Genomic DNA, 19,029 nt, shown 5'->3' on the forward strand with positions numbered 1-19,029 from the left:
TTGGAAAACACTATAAAAAACGCTATTTAAAAAATTAGCTCATTGGGACAGATAGCAGCTCTACTAGTATAACATGTTTATAACAGATATATAACATTCTAATTAGTCCAGTGTAGTTGAGTCCCAAGTCATGATGTAGCCCTATTCCTGAGTGATTTGCCATAACATTGTTAAGGAAGGTCTCTCTAAAGATTCTGGCATCCTCTTTTCCTCTTTCTTCCTGCCTCTTGAAGAGAATAACAGAAACTGAGAGGCAGAATATAGAGGAGCAGTTCAGACAACTGCACCAGTTTCTGGAAAAACAAGAAAAGCGTCTTCTGGATGAAATAGAAGAGATGGAGAAGGAGATCACAAGAAGAAGGGAGAAGCACCTGGCTGGACTCTCCGAGGAACTCTCCTCTCTTGAAAGGAGCATCCAGGAGATGGAGGAGAAGAGTCAGCAGCCAGCGAGTCAACTCCTGCAGGTGAGACTGTGGCAGGAACAGCCCACAGTTCCTCTCTCAGAGTTTAACCACACTTATGCTGCACTCTTTCCAGGCACAGGCACAGGGCTTTCCCAGTCCTTAACCAAACTCTCCCTCCCCCCCAGTTGTCCCCCCCCCCAATTCCTCTTTAAAGCTGAAGCACAACCAATGGCAAACTGGGTTTTCTGTGCATTGCTGTTTGGCCCAATTCAGCTTTAAAGAGCAGATTTTGACAGGGAAAGATCTGTAGGAGGAAAAGGGGGAATTCTCGGACACAGAGCTTTACAGGGTGGACCATGTTGGACCAAAGGGGGAGGGGCAGAGGAGGTCAGCTAGAATGGGCTGCTGTCAAATGGGGCACAGAGTTGGGGCTTGCATCTCTAAGCAGGAGTGTAGAGAAGGGAGGGCAAGGGGGGGCCTTAGCCTGGGCACATGATTTTGAGGGGGGGTGAGCCAGGTGCCCCCTTGCAGGAATCCCACCCCGCCTGGTGCCAGGGGTCTTGCCACCACACCCCTGGCCCCCTCACGGAATGGCAGTGTTGGGAGGAAGCACTAGGCAAGGGCTGCATCAGAAACCTGATATGGAAAGGTGGGGTAAGTTAAAAGCATCTTGGTTAGATGATCCTTGGAATCCCTTCCAACACTACAATTCTATGATTCTGTGAAAAGCAAAGATCAGTGCAATAAGCATGACAATACTGCCAAGGTTTTTGGTTTTGTTTCTTACTTTTCCCACTCTTGGTTGACTTGAGGGAATTGAATAGATGATTTTATTTGGCTAAGTAAGTGTCCCAGAGTGGATAATGTTAATATGCGAACTGTCCCACAGAAGAGAGGATTGCCAGTACCTGATTTAGCTAAGTAGTGTGAAGCTGCTTAGCTAACTTGGTTAAAGTTCAGGATATCTCAGAAAAAGGAACTCTTCCAGTTGAACAGTTATCCATAAATTCTCCACTAGCCAAGATACTAGGGATACCTAAGAAAGACAGAGGAGAACTCATAATTTTCATCAGGACATTTTTAAAAAAGGGACCTGAACTTAAGATTGGAAAATAATGGAGAGAAACCAGAATTGTCAGATGCATCCATCACTGCTGTTCGTTTAGTCGTGTCCGACTCCTTGTGACCCCATGGACCAGAGCATGCCAGGCACTCTTGTCTTCCACTGCCTCCTGCAGTTTGGTCAAACTCATGCTGGTAGCTTCGAGAACACTATCCAACCATCTCGTCCTCTGTCGTCCCCTTCTCCTTCTGCCCTTAATCTTTCCCAACATCAGGGTCTTTTCCAGGGAGTCTTCTCTTCTCATGAGGTGGCCAAAGTATTGGAGTCTCAGCTTCAGAATCTGTCTTTCCAGTGAGCACTCAGGGCTGATTTCCTTCAGAATGGATAGGTTTGATCTTCTTGCAGTCCATGGGACTCTCAAGAGTCTCCTCCAGCACCATAATTCAAAAGCATCAATTCTTCGGCGATCAGCCTTCTTTATGGTCCAGCACTCACTTCCATACATCACTACCGGGAAAACCATAGCTTTAACTATATGGACCTTTGTTGGCAAAGTGATGTCTCTGCTTTTTAAGATGCTGTCTAGGTTTGTGATTGCTTTTCTCCCAATCTAACCAGAATTGTTAGATGCATCCATACCTATCGAGAACTTTGGCATATGCTAGGCAGATTCACCCCAGGGGGCATCCATTGCAGGGGCTGATGGGTCTTCATTACAGGGCCTGTGGTAGGGAGTGAATTCCATTCTGAGTTTCCTCTTTTTCCTTCTAGGATGTTAGAAGAACTTTGCAGAGGTAAGGGGATCCTGCTCAACTCCATTAATATCACTCCCTGAAACTTCACAGGTAGACTGGGATAGAATATATTATGAAGATTATAAAGTGGAATAGAAATGAAATGAATAATAATGTGGGACTATTCCACAGAGTCCCACACAGTTACCTGTCACCTGTGGGGCTAAAAATGAGGAGGTGGAGTTGGGGTGTTTCCCATGTTCCTGAACATATCCGAGCTGCAATATGTACGGTAACTTCAAGGTGTCACTTGGGTTCATGATAAGAGGATGTCGTTGTTTAGTCGTGTCCGACTCTTCGTTACCCCATGGACCAGAGCAGGCTGGGATAGAAGGAACATTTCACTTTTGTCAACAACAGCACATCTTTATTGCATGTCGTAGGCAGTGCAGCTGAAATGGAAAAACTCTGAGCAGAGTGGTATCACTTGATTTTATTTTATTTCTCCATTTGAGTGGATGTAAGTGAAGAGATTCAGACAAAGGGCTGCTCCTTTGGCCCTCAGTTGTCTGGGTTTGGAGTCCCTAGTAAGCAGGAATCTTCCCCCCCCCCCCCGTGACTCCATTCCTCTGTCTCTCCCTCTTGGCTTTCTACAGTTTCTTTCCTCCTCTCAATTCCTTTCTTTTGCTGCACTCAGAAATTCTGGATTTGAAATGGGTTAACATGTCTTTTTCCCATCAGGTGTGAGCGAAGCGGGACATCTGAAAATCCACTGACTTTCTCACTAGAATTGAAGAGGAAGATCTCAAAATTCAGGGCTGCAAATCCCATTCTATATGTTGGGATGGAGAAAATAAAAGGTAATGAAGAATGGCTGCAGGGATTTTATTAGTCCAAAATATCTTATGAAGTGAAAATTTTGTTGCAAAATTACAAAAGTCTATTTCTCAAACTTTATATCTCTTTGCTTCTTCAGATGCTCTGTTATCCGGATTGCTTCAGAAAGGTAAATTTTGGGTGAAGGACCAAATTCAAGGTGGGGCAGGGGACTGGTATTTCAATGGGATTGTGATCTGTCCTGTCCTTTGTGTTATTCTAAGAGAGGGAGAAGTAGTACCTGCATATAATATTTTTGATTGACAAAAAGAGCCACTTGGACCCGTTTCCGAAGGGAAAAAAACTGGGAGCCGCAAAACTCGTCATTATAAAAATAACTTTTTTGTCACTTTTTTATTTTTTTTAATTTTTTTAAATAAAATATTTATTAAAGGTTTTGAACAATAAAATCACCAAACATATAAAATACCATCACCAAGGTACAACAAACACAGTTAAAAGGAAAGATAAAAAGAAAAAAAACAAAGAGATAGACAAAGAATAGAAAATATAGAACGAAATCAGCTGTCTGTAAATCATATTTTCTTAACCTTTTGGACTTCCTCACATCTCCCTTTCCTATGTTCCCAATTATAAAATTATAAGCAGCAATTTATCACCTTATTCCAAATCTTATTTTATACATTTCAAATATTATGTCTCCAACTTTAAGTATTTTTTCCAAATGCTTAGATACTTAATTTAAACATAATGTTACTCCAAATTTCATCTTTTTCTTAAACATCACTTATTCTCATATTCTTTAAATTGCTGGTGCCATATTATTTTCTATCCTGCATCTTCTTAACATTCATACAGTTTATAATGTTTTTGTAGATAGTCCTTGAACTTTTTCCAGTCCTCTTCCACTGTCTCTTCTCCCAGGTCTCGGATTCTGCCAGTCATTTCTGCCAATTCCATGTAGTCTATCAGTTGCGTCTGCCATTCTTCCAGCGTGGGCAAATCTTGGGTCTTCCAATGTTTTGCGATGAGTATTCTTGCTGCTGTTGTTGCATACATAAAGAAAGTTCGGTCCTTCTTTAGCACCCTCTGGCCAACAATGCCCAGAAGGAAGGCCTCTGGTTTCTTAGGAAAGGTATACTTAAATACCTTCTTCAGCTCATTATAGATCATTTCCCAGAAAGCCTTAACCCTTGGGCAGGTCCACCAGAGGTGAAAGAATGTTCCTTCAGTTTCCCTACATTTCCAACATTTATTGTCAGGCAAATGGTATACCTTTGCAAGCTTGACTGGGGTCATGTACCACCTGTATATCATTTTCATAATATTCTCTCTTAAGGCATTACATGCCGTAAACTTCATACCTGTGGTCCATAACTGTTCCTAGTCAGCAAACATAATATTGTACCCAATGTCCTGTGCCCATTTTATCATGGCTGATTTAACCGTTTCATCTTGAGTGTTCCATCTTAACAGCAAGTTGTACATTTTTGAAAGTACCTTGGTCTTAGGTTCTAGCAACTCTGTTTCTAGTTTCGATTTTTCCACCTGGAAACCTGTTTTTTTATCCAAATTAAAAACCTCCCTAATCTGAGCATAGTGTAACCAATCTCGCACTTTATCCTTTAATTTCTCAAAACTCTGCAATCTCTAAGTATCTCCAACTTTTTCTAATATTTCCCAATATTTCGGCCATTTGGCCTCCATATTGAGTCTTTTCCGAGCCTTAGCTTCCATTGGTGACAACCACCTTGGGGTTTTGTTTTCTAATAAGTCTTTGTATTTTATCCAGACATTAAATATTGCTTTCCTGACAATATGGTTCTTGAAAGTCTTATGGATTTTTACCTTGTCGTACCACAGATATGCGTGCCATCCAAAGGCATTGTTAAACCCTTCCAAATCCAAAACGTCAGTGTTCTCAAGGAGCAGTCAATCTTTCAACCAGCAAAAAGCTGCTGATTCATAGTACAGCCTTAAGTCTGGCAGGGCAAACCCCCCTCTTTCCTTAGCATCAGTTAATATTTTAAATTTTATTCTGGGCTTTTTGCCCTGCCAGACAAATTTAGAAATGTCTCTCTGCCACCTCTGGAAACACTCCACCTTGTCCACAATCTGTAGGGTCTGAAACAAAAACAGCATTTTTGGCAGTACATTCATCTTTATAGCAGCAATTCGGCCCAACAAGGAAAGCTTCAATCTTGACCAACTTTCTAAATCCTTTTTAATTTCTGACCAGCACTTTTCATAATTGTCCTTGAATAGGTTCAAATTTTTGGCAGTCATATTAACCCCTAGGTATTTCACCTTTTTTGTCACTTTTTTTAATTATTTCTTTGTTTGACCCCTCAGAATTACTCCTCCTCATAGAAATAAACGTTAAATTCACAAGTTACCTTTTTTGTGTGTTCTTCACTCCCCTTCAAAACAGTGACCAGCGTACATGCCCCCTTTCAATGTAGTGGGCGGGCGGGAAGGTGACGTCGGGACGGTGCGTGACTAACACACGCACCGCCCCCATGCGATGTCACAGCCAGTACTGTTATGGGTTTCAGAACTCACAGGGTTAAAGAGTTCTGTGGTGACGTCTCTTTCCTGAGGCGTGGTTAGAAACTTCTACGGGAGTGGCTTGACTCCGAGAGTTTCAGTCTGGTTTCGCTTTTGCGAAGGGAGGACGCAATGGGTGAGCTTTCACCAGGTTTGAAGTTAAGCTGTTAAACTTCATGATTAAAGGCAAAAGAAGATAAGAAAGCCTTTGTGTCTGCTCTGAATTATTGCTGCAATTGCTTCACCGCTGTGTTTATCTCTGCTACCGGCAAGAGGGAGAGGCAGGAAGGATCTTTGGATCAGCACGGACAGGCTGCAGAGCTGCGCAGGGAAGTGTGCTGGACTCCATGTTTGTCTTTCTTGGAACTCATGGCAACTCTGACCTCTCCGTTGCCATAGGTTATGGGTGCTTGCCAAAGCTTTGAAGCATTGCAGGAACGCCCCACGTGTGGGGGAGCCAGCAGAAGAGTTGCTGGAGCCAGCCGGAGCTGTCTTTGAAGCTGGAAGGAGCTCGCTGGGAAGAAGCGGTCTGCCTGAGCCGATCTGCCGGAGGCCGGAGGAAGCTGATGCTGTCATGAGTAAGCTTACCCCGGGGGAGGAGGAGATGGCTCAGTCCCAGGAACATGGCTTTGAGCTTAAGCTGCCATGTGAAAAGTTAACCACTAAGACGTGGCTGGAGTGGAGTTATTTAGCAGAGTTGTCCCTAGTTGGAGCCAAGCTCTGGGAATTGATCACGCCGATGTCTTCGTCAGCTGGGGCTGTTGCAAGCCAACGTGAAGCTGAGGAGCGTGTTCTGGCGTTTTTGGCTGAGAATGTAAGTGCTGATTTAAGGCCTGTAGTTCTGGATGCTGGGAAGCCGGAGGTCGCTTGGCTAGCTCTCCAGGAAGTGTGCAACGCTGGGGGCGGAAGCAAGGGCCGGGAGATGGCTACATCGGAACAGGGGAGGCAAGATGGCGCTTACCATCTTCGTGGGAGCCAGTGCACAGCTGGGAAAGGCTGTGGGACCCCTGAGGGGGGCGAAGGGATTATTGCTACTGCTGCTGTTTCTGCCAGTTTTGCAGAGTCTAAAAGCTGCGTGGGTGATGCAACGTGTCTGCGTGAGGAGCTTGGAGAGAGGCAAGCTGCTGGGGGCCCTTTAACCACCACTGGGGGTGCAGGAAAGCGTCCTGGGAGCCCTGGGAGCACTGGGGGGGCGGTGAGCGGTAAAAGCTCAGAAAAGCCTCTTTTTCCAAAGGCTGCCAAGAGTTGTTTGCGTCGAAAGTCGAAGCCTGGGAAACAGAACACAGCTAAAGGCTTCAAGGTCAGCCATCTGCTGCAGAGGGAGATAAGGCCTGCAGAGTTGTCTGGGAGCTCTGAGATAAGTCCGGTCTTCAGAGCAACGCAGGATGTTGCGGTTTCGGACGCTGCCAAGGACAGGGGGTGCAGCGGGACGTTTGCTGCCATGGCAACTTTGAAAAACAATACCAGCAGGGACACAGCTGTGAAGTGGGTGTTGGATTCGGGTGCCAGTCATCACCTGATAACGCCATCTGCTGGGGAGCTGCGGAATTGCAGGGCTGTTTTAACTGGAATGACTGTCACATTAGCTGACGGGACAAAACGGAAAGTTTCTAATATTACAAATGTATATGTTTCTGTTTTGCAGGCGGAGCTGGAGTGCTTCATTGTACCAGGGATGAAGTGTTGTCTGTTATCTGTACCAGCTCTTGCGAAGCAGGGGTACAAAATTTGTTTTGAAAATAACACCTGTTCTATTTCCAGAGGGGGGAAGCTGCTTATCGATGTGGAGGGCAAGGACAATCTCTTTGTTCTGGAGACACCTCTGGAGGGTGGTGGGAATGCAGGAAAAGCAAAGGCGCAGTGTGCTAGTGTTCCCAGCCATGATTCAAGCAGCAAGGTTCAAAGGTGCAGGTTTCCCGGGGTAAAGAGGGTAACCACAAAACCTTTTGAGTTGGTTCACACAGACCTTACAGGGCCAATGAAATGTGAGAGTCTGGGTGGGGCTAGGTTTCTGCTAACGATAGCAGATGATTTTTCTCAGAATTTATGGTGTTTCTCTCTCAGGTCGCAGAGAGAGGCGGCGCAACTGATCCAGGATTGGGTTGCGGAGGTGAAACTGAGGTTCTCCACCAAGGTGCAAGAGTTCAGGAGTGACCGTGGGGCACAGTTCACTGGGTCTGCTCTGAAGGAGTTTTTCAAGGAAAAAGGAATTCGTCACCAGGTGACGGGTGCAAAGTCTCCTCAAGAGAGAGGCTTGGCAGAGCACAGGAGTGAAGCACTGGCTGGAGTTGTCAGGGTTTTACTGTGTGACTCTGGGCTGCCTCAGAGCTTTTGGAGTGAGGCTTGGAAATTTGCCAGCTTTGTTTTTAACAGGTCCTACAATCACGATGTAGGGGACACACCGTATTTTCTGTTGCACAAGCAAAAGCCACAGGTGCATTTCTTCCGTTCTTTCGGTTCCAGGGCTTCAGTGCCAATACCAACAGCGCAACGGAAGGAGGGAGGTCCTAGGTGCCAGGACATGATCTTCTGTGGATATGATCCTGCAACAAATGGGTGGAAGTTTGCATACCCAGAGGGTGATCAGACCAAGCTGCTGGTCAGCAAGCATGCTGAGTTCTTTGAGCAGGGTGGTTGGTCACGACCAAAGGTTGATCCTGATTTTCTCTCAGAATGCTTGTCCGATTCTGAGGGGGAGGAAAGGGAGGAAGAAAGAGAGGAAGGAGAGTCAGAGGCGGAGCCTGTTGCTGAAGACCAGGTCTCTGATGATGGTCAGGCACAGGGGTGGGTTTCTCCACAGGTTAAGAGAGAACCCAAAAGCGAGCCTTCATCTCCTGTTAGCCAAGTGCAGGAGGCCCGAAAACGCAGCAAGTCAGAGGGGGAGTCTTCTGAGCTTGCTGGAGACACACGTACTGATCCCAGTGGGTCAGGAGGAGCGCCCGAGGTTGTGCTCCGGCGGTCAACTCGCACCACAAAGGGGATTCCACTGGAAAGGTTTCAGGTCACCAGTGCGTGGGTTGGTTTCGCACAGTGTGATTCTGGGAGTGTGGAAGGGATTCAACAATTGCCTGGGATAGATGCCAGTGGGAGGCAAAAGGCAATGGGAGGTGAGTTGAACTCAAAGAAGTCTGTAAATAGGGGTTCACAGTTTCCCTCAGGATTCGTGACGAGAGGGGGTGTTATGGGTTTCAGAACTCACAGGGTTAAAGAGTTCTGTGGTGACGTCTCTTTCCTGAGGCGTGGTTAGAAACTTCTACGGGAGTGGCTTGACTCCGAGAGTTTCAGTCTGGTTTCGCTTTTGCGAAGGGAGGACGCAATGGGTGAGCTTTCACCAGGTTTGAAGTTAAGCTGTTAAACTTCATGATTAAAGGCAAAAGAAGATAAGAAAGCCTTTGTGTCTGCTCTGAATTATTGCTGCAATTGCTTCACCGCTGTGTTTATCTCTGCTACCGGCAAGAGGGAGAGGCAGGAAGGATCTTTGGATCAGCACGGACAGGCTGCAGAGCTGCGCAGGGAAGTGTGCTGGACTCCATGTTTGTCTTTCTTGGAACTCATGGCAACTCTGACCTCTCCGTTGCCATAAGTACAGCGCCCGCCACAGTGAGGAGTGTCGGGGCGCACAATGCGCTTCCTCCCCTCACTAGTATCCGCCCCGGAGCCGCGGCAAAGGTGTAAAAGAGCCACATGCGGCTCCGGAGCCGCGAGTTGCAGACCCCTGCTTTAGAGGATCCTCCGTTTGTAGCTGCAGCTGAGAGCGGAGGATCCCAGCACTGGCAGCAAACTGCTAAGTACCGTGCATGTGTGCCGTCGCACGCATGCATAGTACATAGCAATGCTGCACATGCACTTTATAGCAGTTTGCCGCCGGTGCAACTCCAGCGCCGTACAGACGGTGCTGGGATCCCTCTGGCACCGCTGCAGCCTGTTCGAGATGCCTTCCTTCGCCCCTCCCCCCCCCAGAAGATTTCCTTAGAAAACCTCAACCACTTAGCAGGGGGGAACCCACAACAACTTTGTGGGTAAAGGTAAACAATATTTTGTCCATAGTTACTATTTTAAATATGGCAATCCTAGCTAGTATGCTCCCACTACAGCCAGCTTGTCCTTGATGTGCTATAAAGTGCTGGATTCAGTCTCTGCACAGCTAATATCAAAATGCTTAAATATAAAAATGCAGGTGTCTTTTCAGGACAGTAAAGAAACTTTAGGATCACTGTTGCCAAGCTCAAAATCTTTTAACTCTTAGTCAGACTTTAGCCTCCTTTAGGACAACAAATGTGTGTGTAGTGGTATCATGGCTGTAAGAAAACAATGCTGGAGGTTTGCAAAGGAAGGGAATTTGTTAGGTTGCCTAATTTGATTTCTTCCCCCTGATTTCAATGTAAGTCTCTGAAAGCCCCAAATGGGCAATTCACACAGAGAGGTTCAAAGGAGGACCATTTTTCTCCTCTTGCCCCCATCCTACCCTCCTCCCCTTCACTGCATAGAAGATATGAGGGAATATTTTCTGGGCTGTTTTGCTTCTTGAAGGGTGACTGAATTGACAGGAGGGACACAATAAAATATGTTGAGAAAAATGGCAGAAAAAGAAGTAGATAAAAACCCACAGGGAAGGTATTTATTCTGAGGTTAGTCTGGGAGAAAGAGGGGAGGGTCCCAATCCTGAATGGAACGTGAGGAAGTCCCATTTATCTGAGAGGGAATCTGCTTCTTCTTGGTGTTATTTTGGATCAGGATGTCCATCTCTGACTCTTGGCTGATTCTGTCTCTCTTCTCTTTTCCTCATCTTCTCTCAACAGCAAATGTCACTCTGGATCCAGACACAGCCCATCCCAGTCTCATCCTGTCCGAGGATCGGAAAAGTGTGAGAAAGGGAAGCAAACATCAAGTCCTGTCCAATTATCCTCAGAGATTCAGTGACATGCCTTGTGTGTTGGGATGTGAGGGATTCACAGCAGGCAGACATTTCTGGGAAGTCAATATGGGAAGTGAGGAATGGTGGGCTCTGGGGGTTGCCAGGAAGTCTGTGGAGAGAAAGGACTTCTTCCCCTTAAGGTTTGAGGGAGGCATCTGGGCTTTGGAGAAGTGGCTTGGCAAGTATAGGGCCTTCACATCCCCTGATTACTTTCCTCTGTCCCTGAGTGAGGAGCCCAAGAGGATCCGAGTGACTCTGGACTATGAAGAGGGATATGTGTCTCTTTCTGACGCTGACTCAGGGGCTGAACTCCACACATTCTCAGGAGCCTTGTTCTTTGGGGAGACCCTTCTCCCTTTCTTTTGTTTGTGGGGAAATGAAACCCAACTCAGGATCTCCTGTTAGGAGCAGAATTGACAGCTTTTCAGAGGCCCTGTGAGAGGAGTCATTCCAGTCACACTTGGAGAAAACGACAAAACAAAATCTGGGATTTTCTTTTCCCTCTGCTTTCCCAGAATTCCCTCTGCAGTGGAGTCCTTAAAGAGAGGGAAACACTTTAACCGTCTCAATTATAAACAATCTATTTCTCCAAAGAATTCACTTGCCACCCCCTGCGATCCTGGTTCTGTTGTTCACCTTCCTCTCATGACAGGACCTCCACCAGCTGTTAAAATGCCCACATTGATTAATAGATCACTGGAGAACAATCCCTCCAGGCACCTTTTGCAACTACAGCTTGTGCATCTCAGGCAGGAAAGAAATAAGAAGACTGTCTGTGAGGCCCCAACTTCCAACCCTTTGCAAATGCAGCCTCCACATCGCCACACTTCCTCAGAGAGAAATCTCACTGAATCCAGAGTTGATGGGAGTTGTAGTCCAGAAACTTGGCCAAGTCTGCCCTTTATAATCCACATGGTGTCTTCCCTGTTGTCCCCACCCTGGATGGGAGATGCCCCACCAAAGAGGGTCTTTTCAGTATCTTTGGAACGCCCTCCCACCAGATCACACTTCCCCACAGAGCAAGAGATCTCTCCATGCCCCACATGTGCAGCCCCCGTTGGCCAATAAGGGGGAGAGTTAAGTGTTCAGGGTAGTGGAGATGTCTCCAAGCCTCTTAAGTCTTTCTCCCTAGCAAAGAGAGGAGACAGTTGCCAGGGGTAGCAGGAGGCCTCTCTCAGCCCCTCGAGGGCAGCAGCTAGCATTCTTGTTCTCTCTTTGGTGGCTATTGAGGTGCTTCAGAGAAGGGAGAAGACACCCCTTCACCTTCCTCCCTGCCCCCTCTCTCCAGATTCACATAGGTCCAACAACCAGGGCGGGAGGGAGTTCAGCACACCAAAGGCCCAGTCTCCCCAGTGCTAATGCCCTTTTACTGTGTCAGGAACATGCTGCAGAATAAGCCAGCCTGGAAGGACCCTTTACACAGCAAGGGAAGGAAATCTGCCCCTCGGCCCTTTTCCTAATTAGGGACTGTGGGGTTTCATTGCTCCAATGAAGACCACGCTGGGTGCAGTTCTCCAGGGGACCACTTGATGTCAGCCATGTTCCACCATGAGCAAGGCTCTTGTTATAGTATCCACCAGAGCTTTCCAAACTTTTCACGTTGCTGACACGCTTTTTAGACATGCGTCATTTTGCAACACAGTAATTCAGTTTAACTAGCAAAAGAGAGGTTAAACCAGGGGTCCTCAAACTACAGCCCACAGGCCACATCCGGCCCGCCAGTGTCCTGAACCCGGCCCACCCCCAGGCCACACTGCCTCTAAGCCCAAATCCTCTGTGGGCTGCGGCGTGCACCTCTCTGCCTTGCCCACCTCACAGGGCTGCTGTGGGATGCAAAGGCGGACAAGTTCCATAGCAGCAGGGTGGGAGGGGATCCCGGACAGTCATGCCAGCTGCTCCTTTCCTCCAGCCCCGCCCCCTCTGCTAGCCCCGTCCTTCCCCGCACAGGTACTTCTGCAGGCCGCAATACTCCACGTGGAGGCTGCTTGGGCTTGCTGTGGGAGCGCAGATGGGAGCCAAGCAGTGCAGCGCCGCCTTGCCCAGTGAGCCAGCCGCCTGCTGCTGCCGCTGCGTCCATCTGCCATGGCCGGCCGGGCCCAGGGTCGTCTTGCCGGCACTGGGTATGCAGAGCTGCTCATTTTGCTCCTCCTTTTGGCGCTGGCGGCTTCCTAAACGTGCCTGCTTTGGCATAATCTCTGCAGCATTCAGTGGTGCCTATTCCTGTGCAAAAGGCTCCACGCACACTGGCATTCGTGCAGTTAAGTTAGTGAGCTTTGTGAGCTTAGTCAGGTTTCCCACCCCAAAGGCTGTAATTCCCTGTGTGCTTACCTGGGAGTAAGCCTTATTGAATTCAGTGGGACTTACCTCTGAGCAGGCATGCATATGATTGTATGGACACATTAGGGAAGAAAGCCTCAGAAGTAACTGCACTGCTTTCAGTGGATTTACTCCCTGGTAGGGATGGCTGAATCTGTCCATTTTGGTGTCTTGTTTTTGCAATCTTACTTTCAGTTCTCCACATTTCCACATTAGTGTTCTTTTAATATATTTTTCAAGAAAAGGTACTCTTGAAAATTTGTCACCATTTTAGTCTGTGTTCCTCCTAAAATTCACGTTTTTTGTATGTTGTTTTGCCTAATATATCTTTGCGAAGCAATTATCTGCAATAGTATGCATAAGGTACTTTCACCAATATGCAAGTTTCGGAGTCACCTTCAAAGGTAGAGAAGCAGGACTGTTTATTTCCACTGCTGGGAATATTTGTATTGTATTGTTTTTCCTGATTTTTGTGCACTACAAATAAAATATGTGCAGTGTGCATAGGAATTCGTTCATATTTGTTCATAGTCTGGCCCCCAACAGTGCCTGAGGGACAGTGTACTGGCCCCCTGTTTAAAAGGTTTGAGGACCCCCGGGTCAAACTAACACCTTTCCAGGAGCGTGGGGGCGTTCATGTGACACACCTACACACTGCAGCTGACACACTCAGTCACAACGCACAGTTTGGAAAGGTCTGGTATATGTGCTGATTCATAGCTGTCAACTTACAGATTTGAAAATAAGGGACCAGTAGCCTCGAAAATAAGGGATCAGAAGCCAAAATAAGGGATTTTCCGGGCACAGGTATGTTCAACTTCTGAGCCCCTCCGAGCCAAAGGCAGAAAGCCCAGCCAGCAGCCAAACGAAGCCTCATCAATAAGGGACAGCAGCGGGACATGGCACTGGGAATAAGGGACTGTCTCGCCAAATAAGGGACGCTTGACAGCTATGGCTGAGTGGATCAGGTTGCAGCAGCAGCTGCCACTGTCCTTCAGACAAAACAACTTCGGGGTAAATGTTGGTGGTGCTCTTCTATTCTTCATGCACCTACTTCTCACGTAAGTCTTCAGTCCATGGGTTGCATATATACACACACAAATTGGTTCAAGGGACAGCCTGGTCCCACAATCTGGGGTGAGGGCAAGTGGCCTTTTCCTGGCTTAGGAGGGGCTCACCATACCTGCCCAGTTCCTACAGACTGGAGGAGTCGCTGCCAGGCCTGGGTCTCCGCTGCTCCCCATAGGAAGGAGGGGCTGGGAGTCCCGCTCCAGGAGGGGCTGTGGTGCTGGGGAGTGACTGAGGATTGGGACCAGGAGGGTTCGCTTTCCAGTAAGGATGGCCGTCCTATTGCACCCATAAGGAGGATTGGGGAGGATAGGAAGGGGACCCTTGAACTTGATGGGTGAACATGCCTACGATAGTGCCTGCTCCAGATTATTTTGTACCCTAGGCAAGGCTAACTACTTGTACCCCTTGCTGCTGAAACAACAGCAGCCCCAAACTGCTTAGCAAGGCTGGGATCAGTCAAGTGCTGGACTTTGGTTTGGCCTCATCTCGGTGTCAGACTCCTTCTTCTCACAAAGCAATTTACACTCTGAGGAAGATCCCTGGGGCAAATTTGTTCAACATGCTATAAGGCCAGCGGTGGTGGCCACGGAGAGGCAATAGGATGCTTCCTTGCAGCTACCATTGCCATCACCACTGCTCAAAACAAGTGCTGGCTAATAGTCCTCCCAAGCTTACCAGTTGCTGCGCCGGTGAGAAAAATAGGGACATCCCAGGATCAAATCAAAAGCCAGGATGGCTTTTGTAATTTCAGGACTGTGCCTGGAAAATAGGGACACTTGGAGGTTATGTAATTATGACTTTATATACTTTATAAGTTTTGTTTTCTCTCTAGCTGGTTTTTAGTGCTGCATAAATTGTTCATGATCTTATGCTTTTTATGGTTTTACACTATTTTGTTGTAGTAGTTGTTAGTACAACTTTTCTATTGATGGTTTTAAATCAGTTATATTCCACTTTATTGATATTAATGTAAGGACAACCCAGAGTACATGGTTATTTGAGAGGTATATGAAAGCCAAAAAGATGAAACAGTATTAAAGAAAAGCTCCAAAACCTCCCTAGCAGGCTGTTGAGGGGCCCCTCTATACTGGAGGGCTTTTGCAAGTGTGTACTGCAATGTATCATTGATGTAGTTATAGTGCACCAGTAATGGATTGACGCTAAAGCACCCACACATCCACACCGCTTAGGAATTATTTTGCAATAGTTCCAGACTCTTGAAATGTCATGGAACAAAAGGGGACAAACCCGCCCCGCCCCCCATCAAATAACATATGTGGTATGAAAAATTATAGGATTTCAGCAGGACGTATCAGAACAGGGCTGATCAGAAATGAAGCAGTTATGCCCACTGCAAACCTTTGCAGGCATAGATAGTATTGAAACTGGGATTCCATATGAGTTCCCAGATAGCATCATGTGCAGAAATAGAAGTGTTTGCATTTTGTGTTGGAGTGAGATGCCAGCTGAGAGCTTCAACTCTGGGCGAATGTGGGCTGAAGGAGCGTCTCCACCCACATCGTTCTGCCCAGACACTGAGGTCCAGTGCCCAGGGCCTTCTGGCAGTTCCCTCGCTGCGAGAAGCCAAGTTACAGGGAACCAGGCAGAGGGCCTTCTCGGTAGTGGCGCCCTCCCTGTGGAATGCCCTCCCACCAGATGTCAAAGAGAAAAACAACTACCAGACTTTTAGAAGACATCTGAAGGCAGCCCTGTTTAGGGAAGCTTTTAATGTTTAATAGGTTATTGTATTTTAATATTCTGTTGGTAGCCACCCAGAGTTTTATGAATCACCTTCTTGGGAACAATCTGTATAGAATTTAGGAGACATATAAAAATTTGCTGGAAAGGAAAATACACCTATGGCTATCTCCTATTGAGGCCATTACAATCAAGACAGTGAATAAGGATAGACAGTGGGTAACTTACAGGAAATTGTTGTACTTTACGGGGGGAACCTAAATTGAAATCAGTGGAAGATGTAAGGAGCCATGTTACGGATTGGTTACTATAGGTAAAGGTAAAGGGACCCCTGACCATTAGGTCCAGTCGTGACCGACTCTGGGGTTGCGGCGCTCATCTCGCTTTACTGACGGAGGGAGCCAGCGTACAGCTTCCGGTCATGTGGCCAGCATGACTAAGCCACTTCTGGTGAACCAGGGCAGCACACAGAAATGCCGTTTACCTTCCCGCCGGAGCGGTACCTATTTATCTACTTGCACTTTGACGTGCTTTCGAACTGCTAGGTTGGCAGGAGCAGGGACCAAGCAACGGGAGCTCACCCCATTGTGGGGATTCGAACCGCCGACCTTCTGTGGTTTAACCCACAGCACCACCCACGTCCCTATAACTGCTAGGTAGGCTTGTCTAAATAAGAATGCCATCAACTGGGCTGCACCTCACAACGGTTGGGAGGAATGTTTTTGCAAAAAATCTCAGAAACCTCATCAGGAGGGCTTTAAACTGACTAATGTGGGGGAGGGAGACAGTGCTCCTGAAGGTAGGAGTCTATCAATTGATGAAGATGATCATCCAAATGTCATAGACCAAATGGAGCAAACAGCACACAGACCTAGTGGTGGGAGGAAAAAATCCTTAAATAAGAGACACGGGGGAATGATTAATGGACTTCAATGTTTGTATACTAATGCGCAAAGCATGGGAAATAAACAAGATGAGCTTGAGCTCTTGGTACAGCAAACTAAATATGACATAATAGGCATCACTGAAACCTGGTGGGATAAGTCCCACGATTGGAATGTAATAATGGAGGGATACAATCTATTTCAGAGAAACAGACCAGACAAGAAAGGAGGAGGAGTGGCGTTATATGTCAGGGATGTGTATACCTGTGAAGAGATCCAAGATTTAGAACCTCAAAGCCAAAGTGAGAGCATTTGGGTCAAAATTAAGGGAGAGAAGAATAACAGTGACCTCATTGTGGGAGTTTACTATAGATCCCCAAGCCAAACGGAGGACATAGATGATGCCTTCCTGGAACAGATGGCCAAGCATGCAAAAGGAAGGGAGATAGTAGTAATGGGGAACTTCAATTACCCGGATATTTGTTGGATGTCAAACTCAGCCAAGAGCATAAGGTCAAACAGATTCCTCACTGGCCTTGCAGACAACTTCATTGTCCAGAAAGTGGGAGAAGCAACAAGAGGAACAGCCATTTTAGATCTGGTCCTAACCAATGTTGATGACCTGGTTAGTGGGGTAGAAGTGGAAGGATCATTAGGCGCGAGTGATCATGCTCTTCTGAAGTTTACTATACAGCGGAAAGGAGCAGCCAAGCTCCTTTCCAAGCGGAAAGGAGCAGCCAAGCATACTAGGACTCAATTTCTTGACTTTAAGAAAGCCGACTTCATAAAACTTAGGGAAGTGCTGGGTGTGATCCCATGGACAGTAATACTAAAAGGAAAGGGAGTTCATGATGGCTGGGAGTTTGTTAAGAGGGAGATAGTATAAGCACAACTTCAGGCAATATCAATGAGACGGAAACATGGAAGGTGCCTAAAGAAGCCAGGGTGGCTATCTAAAGAACTTTTAGCTGAGTTAAGATTAAAAAAGGATGTGTACAAAAAATGGAAAAGGGGGGAAACCACCAAAGAGGAATTCAAACAAATAGCCAGCACGTGTAGACACAAAGTCAGAAAAGCTAAAGCACAGAATGAACTCAGGCTTGCTAGAGAGGTTAAAAGCAACAAAAAAGGCTTTTATGGGTATGTTCGTAGCAAAAGGAAGAACAAAGAAACAGTGGGGTCACTCAGAGGAGAAGATGGTGAAATGCAAACAGGGGACACAGAAAGGGCTGAACTCCTCAATGCCTTCTTTGCCTCAGTCTTCTCCGATAAAGAAAACAATGCCCGACCTGAAGAATTTGGAGCAAATGATTCAGCAGAGGAAACACAGCCCAGAATAACTAAGGAGATAGTACAAGAATACTTGGCTAGTCTAGATGTATTCAAGTCTCCAGGGCCAGATGAACTGCATCCAAGAGTATTAAAAGAACTGGCAGATGTGATCTCAGAACCACTGGCAGTCATCTTTGAGAATTCCTGGAGAACAGGCAAAGTCCCGGCAGACTGGAGGAGGGCAAATGTTGTCCCTATTTTCAAAAAGGGGGAAAGAGAGGACCCAAATAATTACTGCCCAGTCAATCTGTCATCAATACCAGGGAAGATTCTGGAGCAGATCATTAAGCAAACAGTCTGTGAGCACCTAGAAAGGAATGCTGTGATCACCAATAGTCAGCATGGATTTCTGAAAAATAAGTCATGTCAGACTAACCTGATCTCGTTTTTTGACAGAATTACAAGCCTGGTAGATGAAGGGAACGCAGTGGATGTAGCCTACCTTGATTTCAGCAAGGCATTTGACAAGGTGCCCCATGATATTCTTGTAAAGAAGCTGGTAAAATGCGGTCTTGACTATGCTACCACTCAGTGGATTTGTAACTGGCTGGCTGACCGAACCCAAAGGGTGCTCCTCAATGGTTCCTCTTCATCCTGGAGAAGAGTGACTAGTGGGGTGCCACAGGGTTCTGTTTTGGGCCCGGTCTTATTCAACATCTTTATCAACGACTTGGATGATGGACTCAAGGGCATCCTGATCAAATTTGCAGATGACACCAAACTGGGAGGGATGGCTAACACCCCAGAGGACAGGATCACACTTCAAAACGAGCTTGACAGATTAGAGAACTGGGCCAAAACAAACAATATGAATTTTAACAGGGAGAAATGTAAAGTATTGCACTTGGGCAAAAAAAATGAGAGGCACAAATACAAGATGGATGACACCTGGCTTGAGAGCAGCACATGTGAAAAGGATCTAGGAGTCTTGGTTGACCACAAACTTGACATGAGCCAACAGTGTGACGCGGCAGCTAAAAAAGCCAATGCAATTCTGGGCTGCATCAATAGGAGTATAGCATCTAGATCAAGGGAAGTAATAGTGCCACTGTATTCTGCTCTGGTCAGACCTCACCTGGAGTACTGTGTCTAGTTCTGGGCACCACAGTTCAAGAAGGACACTGACAAACTGGAATGTGTCCAGAGGAGGGCAACCAAAATGGTCAAAGGCCTGGAAACGATGCCTTATGAGGAACGGCTAAGGGAGCTGGGCATGTTAAGCCTGGAG

The 19,029-nt window shown here is 46.7% G+C and overlaps 2 protein-coding genes across 2 annotated transcripts in view; both read left to right on the forward strand.

Annotated features, from left to right (window-relative positions):
* The window catches only part of LOC310701289 (uncharacterized protein), a 229,835-nt gene that overhangs the window by 116,779 nt on the left and 94,027 nt on the right, over nt 1-19,029 (forward strand). The window lies entirely within an intron of this gene.
* The window catches only part of LOC310699271 (uncharacterized protein), a 65,555-nt gene that overhangs the window by 33,043 nt on the left and 13,483 nt on the right, over nt 1-19,029 (forward strand). The window contains 7 exon segments of the mRNA XM_083486893.1: nt 234-464; nt 2,239-2,261; nt 2,943-3,061; nt 3,178-3,237; nt 10,385-10,900; nt 12,448-12,620; nt 13,732-13,877. Of these exon segments, the coding sequence (XP_083343019.1) occupies nt 234-464; nt 2,239-2,261; nt 2,943-3,061; nt 3,178-3,237; nt 10,385-10,900; nt 12,448-12,620; nt 13,732-13,877 (1,268 nt within the window).

Source organism: Podarcis liolepis, assembly GCF_965112155.1.
Source record: "Podarcis liolepis genome assembly, chromosome: 2".
NCBI classification, from domain to species: Eukaryota; Metazoa; Chordata; class Lepidosauria; order Squamata; family Lacertidae; genus Podarcis; species Podarcis liolepis.